Here is an 18,226-nt window from a genome sequence, read left to right as displayed (position 1 = left end):
GGAAGATATGGACTAATTCCTGGGTTAGTTATTTGTTTCTTTTCTATTTTAGACAGTTTTGTAGTTAATAAAAGGCAGAGAAAAAAATAAGAAAAATCTGATTGTTTATTAAATAAGACGTGGTCAACTAAGGGCCATTGCCCTCAAGCCTCGTGATCTGAGTTTGATCCCAGAGACCTACATGGTAGGAAAGAAACAACTAGAACAGGTTGTCCTTTGAAGTCCACACTCAAACCATGGAATGCACAAGCCTAACACACACACACACACACACACACACACACACACATTGATTAATTAATTAATTAAAGGTAAACACATTTAAAACTTAGTCAGGTGAGACCAGCCTTATCACTAGAACACACAAGAAAACTTATTCTCTGACCTTCTAGAGAAAACAGGTGCATGAACGTTTCAATTGCTTCTCTTGCCATTTTTCATAGCTCAGAACATACTCCATGAACTGTTCACAGGCCTGTCTGCAAAGGAAAGTCCATTGCTTTGGGTTTAAAATCTAAATACAAGTAATACGTAGCTCCCACAAGCTGAAACAGTATGGCTTAAAAGACTTAAGGAGGAGTCATGGAAGAAATGACAAGAGACACTGTCTTAGTTTTCATATAGAAGTCCTGTCAGTAGCTGAAATACTTCTGCATTTATCCCTACACAGAACCCACCTCAACCTGAATGAGCCAAAAGAAGCCAATGCTCGGGGCAATCCTATACACCCAAACAAACTTTCTCCAAGGAAAGCATTCTTGGGCTTGCTGATAGCCAGAGGGAGAAAGGCCTGGTCCATTCAGAATTCTCTGAACCTCAAATAAGAGAAGCCCAACAAAGATTCCTGCTGGGTACAGCACAGGAGTGAAGTAAGCTGAGCTGGTGTGTTTATGGTTGAACACTGACTTACACAAGAGGCATCTGTTGTACCTCAAAATAAACTATCTTCACCTGACTTGGCTTGAAAACATCTCTAGGCTTCGCTACTCAGAAAAGCATTGTGCTGAAAGCTGGCAAAATCCGAGTGAAGAGCTTTGGAGGCAGACACCTGACAGTGACCTCTCTGTACGTCTGTCTGTGTGCCTGTCTGTGTGTCTGTCTCTAAGAGTTTCTCTCTCTCTCTCTCTCTCTCTCTCTCTCTCTCTCTCTCTCTCTCTCTCTCTCTCTCTCACACACACACACACACACACACACACACACACACACACACACTGGCAAAATCTGACTAAGAAGGCTTTTTGATTGTATCAACATCAGTTCCTGGTCTGGATGTTATATCTGAGGTGTCTCATTGAGGAACCCCATGTGTATAAGTTTCCTAGGACTACCACAACAAAATATGAACACCTCATGGCTTAAAGCAATAGAAATGTCCTTATTCTTTGTCTTGCTGTTCTGAGGCAACAGTCCAGGATCAGTCAGGAGACTCGGCTTCTTCTGAAGTCTCTGTGAATCTTCCAAGTCTCACTAGATGTTGGGAGTTCATTAGTAATCTTTGGTATTCCTCAGACTGAGATACTCCACCTCAATCTTGTCTTCATATCGTATTCTACCTCTGTGTATGTCTTCTCACAATCATTGTTTAGGGGCACCTCTCAGATTAGGGGCCCACCCTACCCTGGGATGATCTCTTCTGAACCAATCACACCTGTAAAAATCACTTACCTAAAATACAGGTACATTCTGGAGCACCGAGGCTTAGAACTTCTGTGTGTCTTTGGGGCAGGGGGAATGCCCCTTCAACCTATAGGCCTACTCTACCGAAGAAGACTAAATTCTAGAAACTACTAAATTCTACGATGAAAGCTTGCTTCATTACTTGCTTAACAAACTTTTTTAGCTCCCGTATGCACCAATCACTGGGTTGGGTGCTGTGAACATAAATCTCAGTACTACGAAAGGTCTGGCCTGGGTTATTCTTGTCCAAATGTTGAATGCCCAGGCCTCTTCCCTACTCCTTAAGGAACGTTCAGTCTCCAGAGTCTGGTGTCACCGTGTTGGGTGTTAATCTAGTGTAGTGCTCTGCAGCACATTGGTTTTAGGGTACCTTCTTGTTCATCTGCTGATTGACTTGTGTGGTTCCCCTTCCCTGACATGAAAGTCAGAGTCCCTACCCTTTTGTCCTCTCTTTCAACACTCCATGCTAGAAAAATACTCAGCCCAACAGGCCCTGCTGTCAAAAGAAAGAACACCCATGCTTGAAGATTTGCTACTCAAGCTCTTGGCCTTTCAGCCCTCATGCCAGCCCTTTTCAGGTGGGCACTGGGGCTCTACTTCACTTGCTTTGTGACAACTACTGTGGCAAGTATCAGCAGTCAGAAGAGGGACGATTGAGCTAAAGCAACTGGGCTTAGACCATTCTGTTGCTATTGTCACTCTTACACACCCATAGCCCAGCGAAAGCACCTTACTGCGCTGTGCTTAGGAAAGCATTCTATTTAATACAGAGGAAATGCATTTCAGTTTTGCTTCCAAAGATAAAATCCAAACCGGAGAGAATTTTTTGATGCTTGAAATAGAAATACTTGGAGAGGGTTTGGGGCTTAAAAATAAAATGCATTTGTGCTTGCATCTAATCATACAATCTTAAAACTGAATAAACCCAACAGTAGCCAAGAGCAACAAACACCACAATTCAAGCATTCCACATTCTTGGGGTGTGTTTTGAGATCAAAGGCTAATTTCATTTGAAATGCCGGTCATTGATCCAAGAAATGAAAGTTCAAAATAAAAAAAAAATTAAACTATCTAAGAATAACTCAGGCCACTGGAAAAGATACTGTAACTCAATATAATTCATACATTTATTATTGTAGAGGTTGCTTTAAGTCATTTTCATATAAAGCGTATTTATTTTACTAAGCTGATTGTTTCCTTCTGGAAAGACTTCAGGGACACATTCCTCTAATGTTATTCTTTGAATAAATGCAAGAATATAAAATTTATATGTGTGTGTGACAGAAAGTAGGACTCTGTGTGTGTGTGTGTGTGTGTGAGAGAGAAAGAGAGAGAGAGAGAGAGAGACAGAGACAGAGACAGAGACAGAGAGAGAGAGAGAGAGAGAGAGAGAGACAGAGAGAGACAGAGAGAGACAGAGAGAGAGAGAGAGATGGGATTTTTACCTAACCAAATTTAAGACAGTTCAAATTTCAGGTCAGCTCCCTATTCATGACAGACCTAGAATAGAGGCAACTTGACCACAGGGAAAGCGTCAATGCTGGAACGAGTAGCCCTGAGAATTTTGTATGCATTTCTAATTTTCAAAGAAATCTCAACACTTCATTCCTTTGCTCCCAGACAGATATTTTCCAATAACAAATACTTGCCCAAAGTTAGCCCTGTCAAGGTTTTAATGAACTTTTGATACCTCCTATAAACCAAGGAACTGTGGTATAGCTCTCTGTGGTCACCCAGGCCATTAGCCACAGCTGTAAATTCATGAAAGGTCAAAAAAAAAATTAAATAGATTATTATAAGAGCATTGAATAACCCGAAGATAATTAGTTTGGTTTTACATTCCAGTTATTACACACAGTACTTTCTGAGCTGTTTTTAACAGACTTCTGCTAGCAGATTTCTTTTTATTGCTTTTAATTTAATTATATGGTAGGGGATATGTGTACAAGAGTACAAGGGCCCTCGGAGTCTAGATGAGGGTGCCAGAACCTTGGAGCTGATTGATTGATAAAGCTAATTAAATCTTCTGGAAAATTCTTCATAATTTTATTTCACCATAAGTTCTTCCAAAGGTATCGACTCACGTTATCATTACTGACCACAGTGTCTTAAACATCTAAATAAGCACATGATGAAGGTGTGTAGCATTACTTAATACTTAAAAACTTCTATTTAAAGTTGGGCCAAGGGTTAGAATGCTTGCCTAGAAAGTGAAAGGCCCTTGGTTCTATTCCTAGCACCACAAAACATTAACAGTAGTAGAAGTAAAGGTAGGAGGCACCTGAGAGTCCCCAGCGGTTCTTTAGAAACTGTGGCCCTGACACAGAAGGAAAACACTGTCCATCAAGAGGAAACATGACACACCAAGACGGCTAGCGGGCCCTGATTATCCTGCAGATACACTTATGATCTGCATGCTAAGCAAGCATAATACATGAGCCCAAAACAGCAGAAACGCAACAGCCAGGGCACACCTGATACTCTGGAGAGCTGCTCTGGTCAGCAGAAAACATGGCATGCAGGGTAGAGCTGCAGAAAGAACGGAAACAACTCGCAAGCAGCTTGTGGAAGAAAGACGGGTGGAAAAGGATGCCCCGACTATGAAGCATCGATGTCAGCACAAAGTCAAACAAGTTAAAACAAAGGTGTCTGGACAGCCGGAAGTGTTAAAGGGCACCTAACAAGACAGTGGTCACTCCTTTTAAAGGGACAGTAATTATAGATGAGAATATTCAAAGTCCTCTCTGCTAGATAACACATTATACTGCATGACAAAGTGAGAGTGACATAACATTGTACCCAAAAATGTGTACGATTGTCATTTGTTGATTAAAGAACTGAAAATGGAAATGAAGGAGCTAGTTTTGAAGGTAAGTAGTACTTACCAAACCTGCTATCGGGGTCGACAGTCTATTGATCTTCCTAACGACTCCGGGTTTGAGCTTATTAATCAAACTGAAAGCAAAGAAACACATAACACAGGCAATTACAAAAATGTCAGCGTGGTCTGAGCGCTCCTCAAAACTTCTGAGTAGCACAGCCCTGATCCCAAACGTGTCGTTCTGAGCTGGAGGCCAATCAGAACACAAACAACTAAAAAGAAAAAAAGAACAAAGAACGTCTCTGCACAAAAGGGTGGTGGGGTCCTTTGGATCACACTTCTCTATCCAAGGCCCACGACTTTAGAAATAAGTTCCCATGTATTAAACAGAGGCGCAATCCGGTTCTGTTTCAACAAGCAGTTTAAAAAAAAAAAAAAAAAAAAAAGCAAAACAAAAAACCTTCATCCCAACCCAACTCCCCTCACTTGGCCCTAAGAATACTTTTTCCCTATTCATGATTCCCAATGGGATTTTTTTGTTTTCTCATCTGGGTCCTTGTTTTGAAAGATGGCTTCCAACCCACACTGTTTCACATGCAAAGGGTGCTGAAGAACTCAACCAAATAATTGACTATTTCTTACTGGTAACTCACTCATGCCCATAACTGATTGCTGTGGTACCAGAGTGGAATGACTGGGTGGGAGTTAAATGTTCCAGAACTCCTTCAAATTACCCTGAAATCTAATACTGAGCGCATTTCAGTTAATAGGACACACACTGCAAAGATATCTGTGTCTCCGTACATAAGCATTAGAAATGTCTCTATACACCAAAGCATTAGAAAAGGAACTCGTCTTTGACCAGCACTCTGATGACACGATTCTGCTTCCAGATCTCGATCAGGATGCATTCATTCTTTTTATTCACTAATGCGATGCCAGACTGTGTAATAATTTAATAGGTCAATGCTTTCCCATTAATGTGAGCTTGCGTAATTAATCATTAGCTGCTGTCACAGAAGAGTACTCTTGAAACAGTGAAAACAAAAATTCTATTTAACAATTCATCCCCCAAACGAGCAATTCTTTGCTCTGTGATGAGGCCCAACAGCAAAGCAAAGAAGGAAAAGGAAATAAGATCATCCACTTCCCTGGTATCTACTTTGCAAAGGGCACTTATTGTGGAAGGGTGGGGGTGGGGGTGTCCTATGGAATGTCACTCCTCCCACATTCCAGAGATTTCTATATACATTCTAGTATGCTTAGAATTAAAAAAAAAAAAAAAAAAAAAAGACAAAAAGTCTCAACTTAATAGCCTTCAGAATGTTGTTCAACGGGATTCGAAATTACAAAACCCTGGCTTATGAAGGTTTAGCCTAACAAACAAAAGTTGCTGTTCTCTTTTCAAAGCCCGTTCACACAAAGATCTTTAGACAACGCAGTTACAGATACAGAGCCATCCCCTTGGCTTTGGGGATGGGTATCTAGGAATGGAACCCATAGACCTCAAGTGTGCTAGGCAAGCACTTTACTCTGGAGCCCTGGTCCCAGGCCCTCGGCCTTAAGTTATCCCTTGAGCTGGACTCTGGGAGTCATAATTTCTGAAGCGTGCACTACGGTGAGTCATCTAAGAAACCCCCTCTCTTCTCTGACCACACTACTTTCCTTCATTCAACAACTGAGGATCTAGACAATGTTTAATCAGATTAATAACGAATGGCAACTGTACATTAATTAATCCCTCTAGTTTTGACTGACTGCTTCTATGACCCTGGTAATTTCTGCATTTCTATGACTGTTGGCAACACATGGGAGAGCTAATACATGACACGTTGCTTGACGACAACACAATTCTGACAGAGTAGTTCAATCTCTCATGGTTAGTTATTCACCACTACCTTGACGGTGGTAATTTTTTTAGTGTAGTGTTTTCCTTAGCATATAATCCTTCAGTGACATAAGTCTGAAGCTAACACGAACTGGAGTCACATAGCATCTCAGGAAAGGCTTGAACACCGCTGTCCTTTCCTAAGGAAGGGTCATAAACTCCTGTCTCACCCACTGAGTCACTGGTGACTCGGACCTGGTCTCTGCTTACACGTTGACCCGACTTATCACTTTTGACATATAGTGTCAGTAATTTCAAGAGCATTTTCTATTCGGTCTCGGAAATGAATAATCAAACAGATTACTGTCAACGAACAAAGGGATAGAGTAAGTAAACAGCATAGACAGATACCTTGTGGTAAATTAACCAAGCCTTTCCCCATCGCCAGGTCTGGCCCGAGAGATGACTTAAAGAGGACACAATGGATTAGCTTCCCCTTCCCACTCCTCAACCTTCTTGTACGTGTGCAAACACGGAAATAACCACAAGGAAAAAAAAACAGCACTCTGGAGAGCACACACTCGCTCTCTGAGTCACTAGAGGAAAAGGCTATTTTACCTCATCCATCACAAGGTTCACGGTTATAAACACAAGGCCAAGGAGGAAGTGAGCATACAATTTTGACAAATACCCAGCATGCAAATCACTTGGTGAGCTGTGAATTATGGTTCTCAAGGAAGAACTTTGAGGATATCTCTTGCAAGGATAAAAAAAAAGTTTTATGAGATCTAAAAAATAATTACATGAGTTTAAGCACCCTTGATGGAATACAGGCAGGGTCTCAAGTATCATGTATGGAAACACACTTCTACAAACAGAAATGCTTTGCACAGTAAGTGTTCTTGAATTTCACATGTGGACTTTCTTAAGGGACACCGACTTCAGGTCACTGGCTCTGAAGCAAGAATCAGATTACAGGATAAACTTCCAGATGCTCCCAGGGCTTGTGTCCTTGGCCTGCAATCCTCTGTTCCATCCCTCCAGCCCTGAGTAGAATTATATCCTGATCCCTCTCAAGCCTTCTATGGAGGAACAAACATAACGACTGTTTGCTTAGCACATCAGAGGCTTGTGCTTTTGGTAGGATTAAAAGTAGGACACAAAATAACTTGGGGTCCTCTCACAGTTTCCTCAGTAACTTTCTCCTTGACTTCTCCACTGCCATAATCTGAATGTTTGTGACTCTCCCAAAACTCCCATGTTCGAATAGAGGGCGGGGCCCATTGGGAAGTGGCAAATTATGACTCTGCACCTCCTGAATGTGATTAGTGACTTCAGTCAATAGACCTTGCCCTTCTATTGTGGGAAGTTGTGGTGACGAAGTGGCACTGACAAGATGTGAACTTATAAAGGAAGTAGGCCCTTACTAGACACCCAACCTGTAGCCGCCTTGATCTTGGACTTCCTAGGCCCCAGCACTGAGAGAAATAACTTCCTGCTATACACAAGCTACTCATGTTGTTACTGTAGCCCAAATGGACTGTCTCCAGATGTCTTCATTTTCTTTTTCATCCCTTGCCCACAAAGACGTCGTCTAGTCCCCTCCAAAAGGATAGTTAGAACTCTGCTAGAACACTGGCTCCATTCACAGACCTTTCGCTCTGTGGATATATCCTGACTTCCCTACTCAGGTGTGACACTCAGAAAGCCATCTGTAAACCTGAACGTGGCTCAAACACGAAGGTTTTAAGAACTTAAGCTAACACTCTATTGTTGGCTCATCTGGGGGGGAGGGGAATAGCGCTAACTGCCAAACTTCATTTTCCCCCTTTTCAGCCACAGTACAAAATTCTGGGATGTCCTTTTTACTTTCCATCTCCAAAGATTTTCTAAATAAGTGGAAAGACATTCATGGAAGAATGTATTGATACACTGAAGGACCTGGTGACATATGGGTTATCTTGTTAGTCATCCACTCAAGCAAATTTGTAATGATAGTTGTTACAGTTTGTACTAATGTTGTTCTAACAACAAAGATATAAATGGGTATCTCTCATATTACCAATTTTTTTTTATGATTAGGTCTATTGTTTTTAATTGTTATGATTATTTTGAGACAAGGTTCCATGTAGCTCAGACTGGCCTCAAACTTGCTATACATACCCAAGGGTGACTTTACTCTTCTGATTCCCTGATTTGTCAGCCCTGCCTGGATTAGGCAGGGCAGGGGACTGAACTCAGAAACTCCAGCATAAGAGAGGAGCACTGAGCTCCATCCCCACCCCACATTTGTTTTTTAAAAAGGCACAGTAGGGGTTGGGGATTTAGCTCAGTGGTAGAGCGCTTGCTAGGCAAGGCTCTGGGTTCGGTACCCAGCTCCGGGGCGGGGGGGGGGGGGGGGGGGGGGGGGGGGCGTAACAGTAAAGGTGTCACATCTTCCTAACTGAAGATACTAATATCTTTCTGTTGTTTGATCGGCTGATTATCACTGATACAGTCTTATTTTATTTGCTTACTTTTATTTTAAACAAGAATTCTGCTCATTAGACATTTAAATGTTTACTAAAGACAGCCCTGGGCAGGGCTTAGCCAAGAGCAAGCAGATAAGTATGAGTGATTAGAGCAAAGCCCTGAAATCCATCTGATTTTTTTTTTTTAGTTTCTGTAAAATTTTCAAAACCTGTGTCTTCTTTAAAAAAGTAAATTGGGAAAAAAAGAAAATAGCTTTGCTTCAATGAAATGCCAGAATTTTTTTTTTAAACCAACAGTACCGATTTCTGTATGTTCTCTGTCCCAGGTACATCAAACTGTATCGTTCTCTCCTGAATTGTCCAAGCTAATCTGGAGAGAAAACTGTCAGACACAGTCATCTGGCTTAGTTATTCTCAGGAGGGGTCAAGATCATAAGCCGATAGCTTCTTCTACATTCTACATACTTTAAAATAAAAGCACATCAAGCAGACAGTTACCATAGTCTCATGGGCAAGTTAACCAGCATTTATCATCTGAAATTTAAAAGCATACAAGCATTTGGTATAAAACGTTATGACTGCGTTAGCATTTTCGATCATAAGTGATTTTTAAAAATGCTATGCTTAACTTTTAACGAAGATAAAAACTTAACAATAAATGCTGAAGTGGGTAACCATTTGGAAGAACAGAAAGTCAAAACCAATACAGGTGCATAGTTATTTCCCCACGACGGCCGTCTACTGAACCTCATCAGTATGCTTGAAACACGTTAGAGCGCAGGAAAACAGCTAAATAATGTAACTTGTGTGTACATGTTTTCAGGGCTCACCATTTGGTGCTGGATAACCAATATGGGGAACGGGGTGCTGTCAGCAGTCCTTAATTACCCATAGTCCCTTGTCTATGGTCCAGGCCCTGTGAGTTCTCCCTTTTTCCATGTTAGCACATCTATTACGTCATCCTTGTTTTTTTTTGGTTCTTTTTTTTTTTTTTTTCCGGAGCTGGGGACCGAACCCAGGGCCTTGCGCTTCCTAGGTAAGCGCTCTACCACTGAGCTAAATCCCCAGCCCCTATGTCATCCTTGTTTACAGCTGTCCCGTTTAGGCAGGAATGTTGGTGGGCCGTCAGGGGTGTGGCTTTCCTGACATTTCTAGGAGACGCAATCTCACAGCCTGCTTTCTGCTCCTCTGCTCAGTTATGTTTATCTATTTAAGAACAGCTAAGAATATATACAACAACAATTAAAGAAAAAGAGGCCATGAATGAGAGAGATCAAGGAGTAATTGGGAGGGGGCGGAAGGGGAAAGGAAAAGGAAGAAGAAATGATGTAACGTTTATTTTAAGTGCATGAGTTTTTTAAGTGCCTGGGAACCTGACAGCAGGTTCTTCTGACTCTGGGCAATGTCATGAGTTACAGGCTAACGGATTGAAGACTTGGAACTTTCCTACACCATACCGGAACAAACAGCACTAGACACAGACCCCACAGAGAACGCGTACATCACACGCCTTTTACTCCTACCTAAGTGGAAAAAAAAAATCTGTGTGAGAGGCAACTCATAGACTAAGCTTCATTAAAATTCAACTATTAGTTCTCCAAAAGATGCTGACAGGGGACTGAGAAGACAGAATGAGAGGAAAATACGTTCAAGAGGCATACCTGATGGCCTGTTACCTAAAATTAATAAAGAATTCTCAAGACTCACTAAGTTTAAACAAAACAAACCACTGAGTGAAAGTAGAAATGAAGACCTTAACAGTTCCACCAAGTAAGATGCACAGGTAAGAAAGTAACTATGAGAAAACAAAAACAAAATCCACATGACATCATCAGGGAAATGAAAACTGGAAAAAGAATGACCACTGCTGCCTACTAACCTCTAAGAAAGGCCAAAATCGAAACTCTGACAACAGCAAACGTTGGCAAGCACATGAAGCAACAGGAACGCCCATTCACTGCTGGTGGAGAAGGAGGCAGGGTGACACTCTGGAAGGCAGTGTGCCAGAACCTTGTGGAACTAAACATATTGTGACCGTATGAGCAGCCATAACACTCCTCAGTGTTTACCAAATCAGTTGACAATGTATGGCCGCACAAGCAATTGCCCATGGATGTTTGTTTACAGAAGTCTTTTGTTATTGTTCTGAGCCCAGATTTCTCTGTATATCTCTGGATGCCCTGAAACTCTCTCTGTAGACCAGGCTGGCCTTGAAGAGAAATCTTAGTGATAATTACAATTTAAAACCATCACAATGTCCTCTCATTGGGATGAAAAAACTAGCCCACTCATAAAAATGGGATATCATTCAGTCCAAAGCCAAAATGAGCTACGAGGCAATGTAAAGATAAGGAAGCAAATTAAATTCATATTATTAACTGAAAGAAGCCAGTCTGAAAGGGGTCTATATTGTACTATTAGATGACTCGGCGGTTAAGAGCACTGACTGCTCTCCCAGAAGTCCAGAGTCCAACTCCTAGCAACCACATGGTGGCTCACAACTATCTGTAATGGGACTTGATGCATAAAATAAATCTTTAAAAAAAAAATAAAAGCGGGGTATTTAGCTCAGTGGTAGAGCGCTTGCCTAGCAAGCGCAAGGCCCTGGGTTCGGTCCCCAGCTCCGAAAAAAAGAAAAGAAAAAAAAAAAAAAAAAAAAAAAGGGTCAACATTGTATTATTATATAACACAATATAATAATATATTATTACAAAATATACATAAATATATATTATGTACATAGTACATATACATACATAATGTTATAGATACATAATATATGTTATATAATACATTGAAGAAATACTATTATATTATTAATAATAATATAGAAATATGCACTATATAACGCTCAGGAAAAAGTGAAACTATGAAAAAATCTGTGGTATGGGGAGAGAAGGCTGATGAGAACTATTGTGCCTGATACTGTAATGCTGTGATACCGTATGTAATACTACACTATACTGTGATACTGTATTATGCATGTGATTAGTTGCTCCCCAACTTCTGCCGCTACAAAAATGGGTCGATGCATATTTGTTTACGCCTCTTTTACCTTCTTCAATTTCTGAAAATGAAAGCATTAGTGTTGAACACTAATATATATCAGGAGGGGAACTTGGCAACATCAACAGTTCACACCCCCGCCAGCGTCCCTGGACCTAGCCTCTTGGTCCCCTCACACTTCCAACGGCAATGACACTTCCCACCTCTGAATGTCAGGTGTCTATTGTGTAACCTTCCCCAGTGCCTCAAGAATTTAGGAGATTAAAAAATATTAACCAGTCTGGGGATGTGGCTCACTGGTAATGTGCTTGTCTAGCGTGCATGAAGCCCTGGGTTCCATCCTCAGCGTTGTCTGGGCTGTGGTGTGCGGTGGTGGATGTCTGCAATCCCAGCATTCCACAGGAGAAGGCAGGAGCATCAGACGCTAAAAAGCCAGCTCCGTGGCAAGTTCAAGGTGGTCAGATTTGAAAAGAAGACTAAGAACGACTTTGATCAATTTTACGTTTCAGGTATTTGTTCTTAATGTTTTCCACGATGAGGAGGCTTTAAAATGTTTCTCTTCCTCTACCTGTAGTCAAAAGCCCAAAGGAAGGGTTACCGGAAACATTCTCTGCGTGATAAATGTATTCGCGGTGTTAATAAAATAGCACATAGTTATTGGTTAGGTGTTACACAATTGTTTCTCTGAGACTTGTTTAAGCTGGCATCCAAGTGCTCCTTTCCAGATGTAAGGCTTGATGCCACAGTACACACTCGTCTTGCTCTTAGGGGTGGGTGTGTTAGGGCTTAGATGCAGGGCCTTGTGCACTCGAGTGTAAGCACGTGCTTCACCGCTGAGCTGTGCCCCTGAGACCCATCATTTTAAAAGTGTTCTACATTATTTACTACCTTCAACGACAGCAGCAAAAGGGTCACATGGAGTTCCAGTTCTTACTAACGGAGGCAGAGGTGTCGGGATGTATAAATAACCGTTTTCTCATTGGTCGAGAATTTGGTCATACTCTTGGCTCATCTGTTTATTGAAAATTTCAAACTATATAGTTTATCCCAGAGTTATAGCCATGGATCTTCGACACTCTTTGTTTTTATTTTTCTTTCCTTTCAAAGATTAGAATTTTAAACTACCTGAAAGTATTTTTTAATTTAAATGCCTTCTCTTAGCTTTTTTAAAAATCGTTTTCCCATATACTGCATCCTTATATATATAGTAAGGTTTTTAAGTGACTCAGGGCCAATTATTTGTCCAAATACCACAAACTGATGGCTTCATCGCTTCTCCATTTCCCCCTGCAATTTTAACATATAATCTTTTCTAAGGTTATTCTTTTATATAGATTTTTATTTATTTTACTTGATTACACTGTTGCTTTCTTTAGATACACCAGAAGAGGGCATCAAATCCCATTATAAATGGTTGTGAGCCACCATGTGGTTGCTGGGAATTGAACTCAGGACCTCTGGAAGAGCAGCCAGTGCTCTTAACCGCTGAGCTGTCTCTCCAGCCCTTATACTTGAAATTATATTGCTGAACTTGTATTTTATAAGTATTGTACTATATTGGTTTTGTTATATGTCCTAATATTAGAACATGTAATTTCAATACCTTTTATTAATAGAATTTTTTCCTGTTCTTGCCTGTTTATTATTCTGTGAGTATGTACTAAAATAATTACAAGTATTGGGAAAGTCTGGTTAGATTTTGTAAGAGAATTCTAATTTGCATAGGAAAGCATTTCCTGCTAGATCTACCCTTTGGGCTTACTGGTCTGTCAATGGGCAATATCGTTCAGTAATTGCAATCCTGGGAGCTTTGGTTTGACCAATGGATTGATTAATTGCTCAATGGATTCTTAACATAATGATATTGTCGGGAAGTGATGATGAGTAGGAGATGTGGTCTAACCTATGCCAACGTATCTGGTCCCCTGCCCCTTCTACACCACCATGAAGTAAGCAGCTCTCCTTTTACTGCTATGAAACTGTCGCTTAGCACAGTCTAGCAAGTCAGCCTTGGATGGAAACCTCTGAGGCAGTGAGCCAAAAGATGGAATCATTTCTTCCCAGGCTTTTCCTTGGGGACTTGTCACAACCATGAGAAGCAGAATCTACAAAGTGATTGAAGAATGTTGGCCTCTAGAGAAAGTGGCTCATCACAGGAGGTGGGATTGACCTGAGGAGTCATATGGGAGCCATTTTCCTCCATCATAAATCAAGACCAGAAACAGCTGCAAAAGAAAATCCACCACCAACAACAAGAAGAACAAAAATGTCTTTGCCATCCCTCCAAAGCCTGTGGCCCTCCTCAGACCCAGTGCATAAATGCCTCAGGGATTCCCCAGTCCCTGGCCTCTATGTAGACGTCCTAGACTCTAGCATCGTCTTCTATAAACACCAGTGACAAGCGACACAGTTCCCTATGTTGTCCACTGCATTGAACGTCACTCTCTACTGCCAAGAGCAGTATCTGTACAACTAACTTATTCTAGGGAAGGAACCTTTCTAGACTGGACCTTGTAGGCAGTCAGACAGTCCCAGAGGAAATATCAGTACAACCAGGCCCTCTCAAAGCAACAGGTGGACATTCTGCTCCAGTTTTCTAAGCAACAAGCCAAGGGGGCTGGGGTGAGAGGAATGACCTGGTAACACTGTGAGAAGCTTCTCGGTGAAGTGACCCTCGTGTTCACTCAGAAGTTATGTGCATGGCGAACAGTGACAGAGCAGAAACTTGGGACCATTCCAATGAGGGGAACTACAGCCTGACTGACTAACCAGGGGCACACCCAGTGAGACTATCTTCAAACAAACCTTACTTCACAGAGGAATAAAGAATGTTTTCCTCAGACACTTCCAAGACTGCCACCGCAAGATGAGTAACTGGGAGATTGCTAACTGATAGCAGTACCGAGGTGCTGTGTGTTAGGAACACAGAATTATGCCAGAGCAAATGAGGGCTGCCGATATTTATGTAGTGACAACCTTTTCTACATATTTTAATATGTGTAGTTATTTAGCAGTCCTTAGGAATATGAACCAGCACTAAAGAAACGAGAAACTGTATGGACACCACGGCTAAGACTCAAAAAGCCAAAATCACCTAAAAAATCTAACCAGCTGTTTCTCTAATTTAGGAAAAACTTTTTTTAATGGGAGGGAGGGAGGTTGGTTTTGTGCCCATTTCTCTTTTAATAAAGCCAAGAGAATGCTTATCTAAAATAAACAGTATAAGAACAGGCAAGGAGCTGGCTCGGTTGAAAAGCCGCCCGCTGCATGCAAGCGTGCAGACCTGAGATCAGACCCTTTAGGGGCCATGCGCAAAGCCAGGTGCAGGCGCCTCATAACCCCCACGTTTGGGAGGTAGAGACACCGGATCCGCGGAACTCACTGTGCAACCAGTCTCACTGAATCAGTCAACTCCACATTCAAACAAACTGGATAGTAATCAAGAGAGTTCCCGATGCTGATGGCACACACTTTCAGCTTTCAAGTCACTAAGTACCAAAGTCAAATATGCTAGAACAAAAAGGATTGACATGAACCCGCTCGTTCCCATGGCCTATCACCCAGCCAATGAAAACACAGGGCTCATTACTCAGACGTATATCTGGTCTCAAACAGGGGCGCAGGGGTTGTTTCTAACTTGGAGTCTGAAATGACAGTCTACTATCAGTTGCGTGAAAAGCTGTTTAAAAAAAAAAAAAAATCTCCTCCAACTCCTGACTTGGAAATCTCAGAATGCCAGTTGAGAAGAAAAAAATGACACTAAAAGATAAAAGCTGCTGAAAATAAATAAAATAGTAAGAAACTCACTAATGGTGAAAATTGAGGATGCTAAAAATAGCAATTAGATACATATATACATACATTTATATAAATAAATGCTTTATTGACAGCATATATTTATAATGTATATGCACGAAATTAAATGTTTGCTGTCTCTATTAAAGTAGAAATTACATTTATTTTAATTGGCATTAGTTTGGATCAATTATTGAGGAAATTATTGTTATTATTTCTATTCTAATTTGCTCTAGTCTGAGTCAGAACAGTGTTTCTAGTCAACTCTGGATATTTTTACTTCTAATGATATACATCTTACCCACGCTCATCTTAGCATGGGTATCGTAATTTTTGGAAATCATTTCGAATCACTCAGAGCCAGAGCTGGTCAAAAGCTGCGGTGAGATCCAGAAGACATGTTACAGTGAACAGACTTGTAACCAGTCAAAGCTCAGAGACAACGAGACAGCAGCAGAGTCTCATTCCTACATGAAACTTCTCCACCATAGCCCCTCCTTCCAAAACTCGGGGAGTACCCAAGACAAGAGGGAAGAAAGATCCGAAGAGCCGGAAGTGGAAGCACCACAGAGTAGCTTCCCGTGTGAACGCACAACCACTGTGACAGCACACACCTGCGCAAGGTGAAGGCAGACAAAGTCCCAGCATGGAGTGGGGAAATGGTCATGAAGTCCCACCCCTAGCTGAGGAAGTCTTGGCAATTGATGCTCCTAGGAAAGGGGAAGTCAGTCTTCTTCAGGCATGCGGCTCCTGAGAGGTTACCCTTGCTATAAAGTAATCCTATACACATGCACGTGCAGGGAGAACTGGATGGACAAATGGAGGAAAAAACAAAACAACAACAAAATCCATGAACTTAGGAGAGAAGAGTGGGGGCAGGAGAAGAGGAGTCAGAGATGAGAGAATGGGGGAAGGGCTTGGCCCAAACACATGCGCATGTAAAAAGGCAAAAAAAAGAGCAAGAGGTGCCACCATCAATCATGTTTAGGTCATCAGTAATCAATAAGGTGGCTCCCTAAATGATTCTGAGCAATGGCTAGTCCTTAGAAATATGTGACCTACAACAGGGCTTCTTTAAATAGAGCATCTGTTTAGGCTGCCTTCTCTCTCAGACACCTAAGCAATGCTCCACGTTTCTGCACAATGCCATCTAGTTCTTCCGAAAGACTTCGGCTTAGCATGCACAGTGGGTGCTTTCCTGTCAACCCTTACGGGAGCCAGTCTCAGAGCCAAGGCTGTTTTGGGTCACATGCTTATAGGTATTTTCTCTCCTCCATCCTTTGACCACATAAGAAAACACTTAAATCACACCATTTTTAAAACAAGAGAATTTCTTCTCTGCCAACCCCTTGAGCAGACCAATTAAGTGAGTTTAAATATTACTCCACAAGAATCCGTGAGCACACAGCAGAGTGAGGAGGAGAAACATCCTCTCAACTTCAACTGTGGCCCTGAGGGTGCTTCCTGGGTGAAACCGCAGAAAGTTGGCATTTCTGTAAAGCGCAACTGGTGTGATTCCAGTAATGCCATATGCAATGAATTAAGAAATTAATAACATTCTCAGGTTGGGGATTTAGCCCAGTGGTAGAGTGCTTGCCTAGCAAGCCTAAGGCCCTGGGTTCGGTCCTCAGCTCCGGAAAAAAAACAAAAAAACAAAAAAAAAGAAATTAATAACATTCTCAAACGAAGGAGTTTGGACAACTAGCATCACACTGGTTTCCATGGCCATCTTCCTAACAGCTTGTACCTGTACCAAGTTCCAGAGCTTATACAAAACCTAAACCATCTTTAAGCCCAGCAGCTCCATGAACCAGGCGCATCGAAGGCCTCGATGAGGAAAGTCAGGCTCAAGCATTAAAAATCACTTGTAAATGTAAATAAAAGTCGAGTCACGTGTGCAAATGTCCAAAACGGAAAAGTCGTCTAACGCCTTCACTTGGAATCTTTACTGCAAACAGCACCCTTCCAAGGGAGAAGACTCACAATCATGTCAGCAGCCCGTAGGCCAGCCTGATGGTAGTACTGGTTACAAGGACCCTGCCCCCAAAAGAAAGAAAACATCTGGGTTCCAGAAGTCCACTCCCAGAGTTTACATGCAGACAGATTCCGTAAATATCTGCATGATAAGAGTCTAGATTGGAATTATCAAGTGCTTTCAAAAAATGTGGGTGGGTACTCGAGTCCATTCTTACAGTTTATTTGCTCACTTCTGCAGCTCAGACTTTTTCAAATTTTTGGGATTCAAATTTTCCCCTCCCAGGCTTGCTCTTACCCACAAAGGTCACCTATCTGGTTAACCGGACTCTGCAGCCACTGGAGACCCAAGTACTGCACAATGCCAACAGTGTGAACCCTAGACCATCAATCAGGGCACCAGCCTGCTTAGCGTCTGGAATACACAGTCTGGAATGCTGCTCACAACGGTATCCATTAACTGAGTAGTCAGTGACTCAAATTGACTCAGGCAATGCAAACCTCTACTTAATCCTCAAAGAAGAATTCGCTACTCTGACCATCCCGTATTACGGATGAGAAGGGTCTTTTATAATGAGGCAACTATATACCAAGTAAGTTATAATCAAATATAATGAGCTTCTTCTTCAACGATCTACCCACAAAACAATAACA

At 41.6% G+C, this 18,226-nt stretch overlaps 1 protein-coding gene across 27 annotated transcripts in view; it reads right to left on the bottom strand.

Annotated features, from left to right (window-relative positions):
- Positions 1-18,226, bottom strand: part of Lmo7 (LIM domain 7) — a 202,866-nt gene that overhangs the window by 117,597 nt on the left and 67,043 nt on the right. For all 27 annotated transcript variants that reach the window (XR_010057841.1, XM_063274456.1, XM_063274460.1 and 24 more), the window contains one exon: positions 4,563-4,632. Coding sequence is in view for 26 of the 27 variants with exons in the window: in XM_063274456.1 (XP_063130526.1) it covers positions 4,563-4,632 (70 nt within the window). In the remaining variant the exon portion in view is untranslated. The remainder of the gene's footprint in view (positions 1-4,562; positions 4,633-18,226) is intronic.

The sequence above is a fragment of the Rattus norvegicus genome, chromosome 15 (genome assembly GCF_036323735.1).
Source record: "Rattus norvegicus strain BN/NHsdMcwi chromosome 15, GRCr8, whole genome shotgun sequence".
NCBI lineage: Eukaryota > Metazoa > Chordata > Mammalia > Rodentia > Muridae > Rattus > Rattus norvegicus.
Note: the sequence above shows the minus strand (reverse complement) of the source record. Positions and strands in the feature narration are given on the sequence as shown.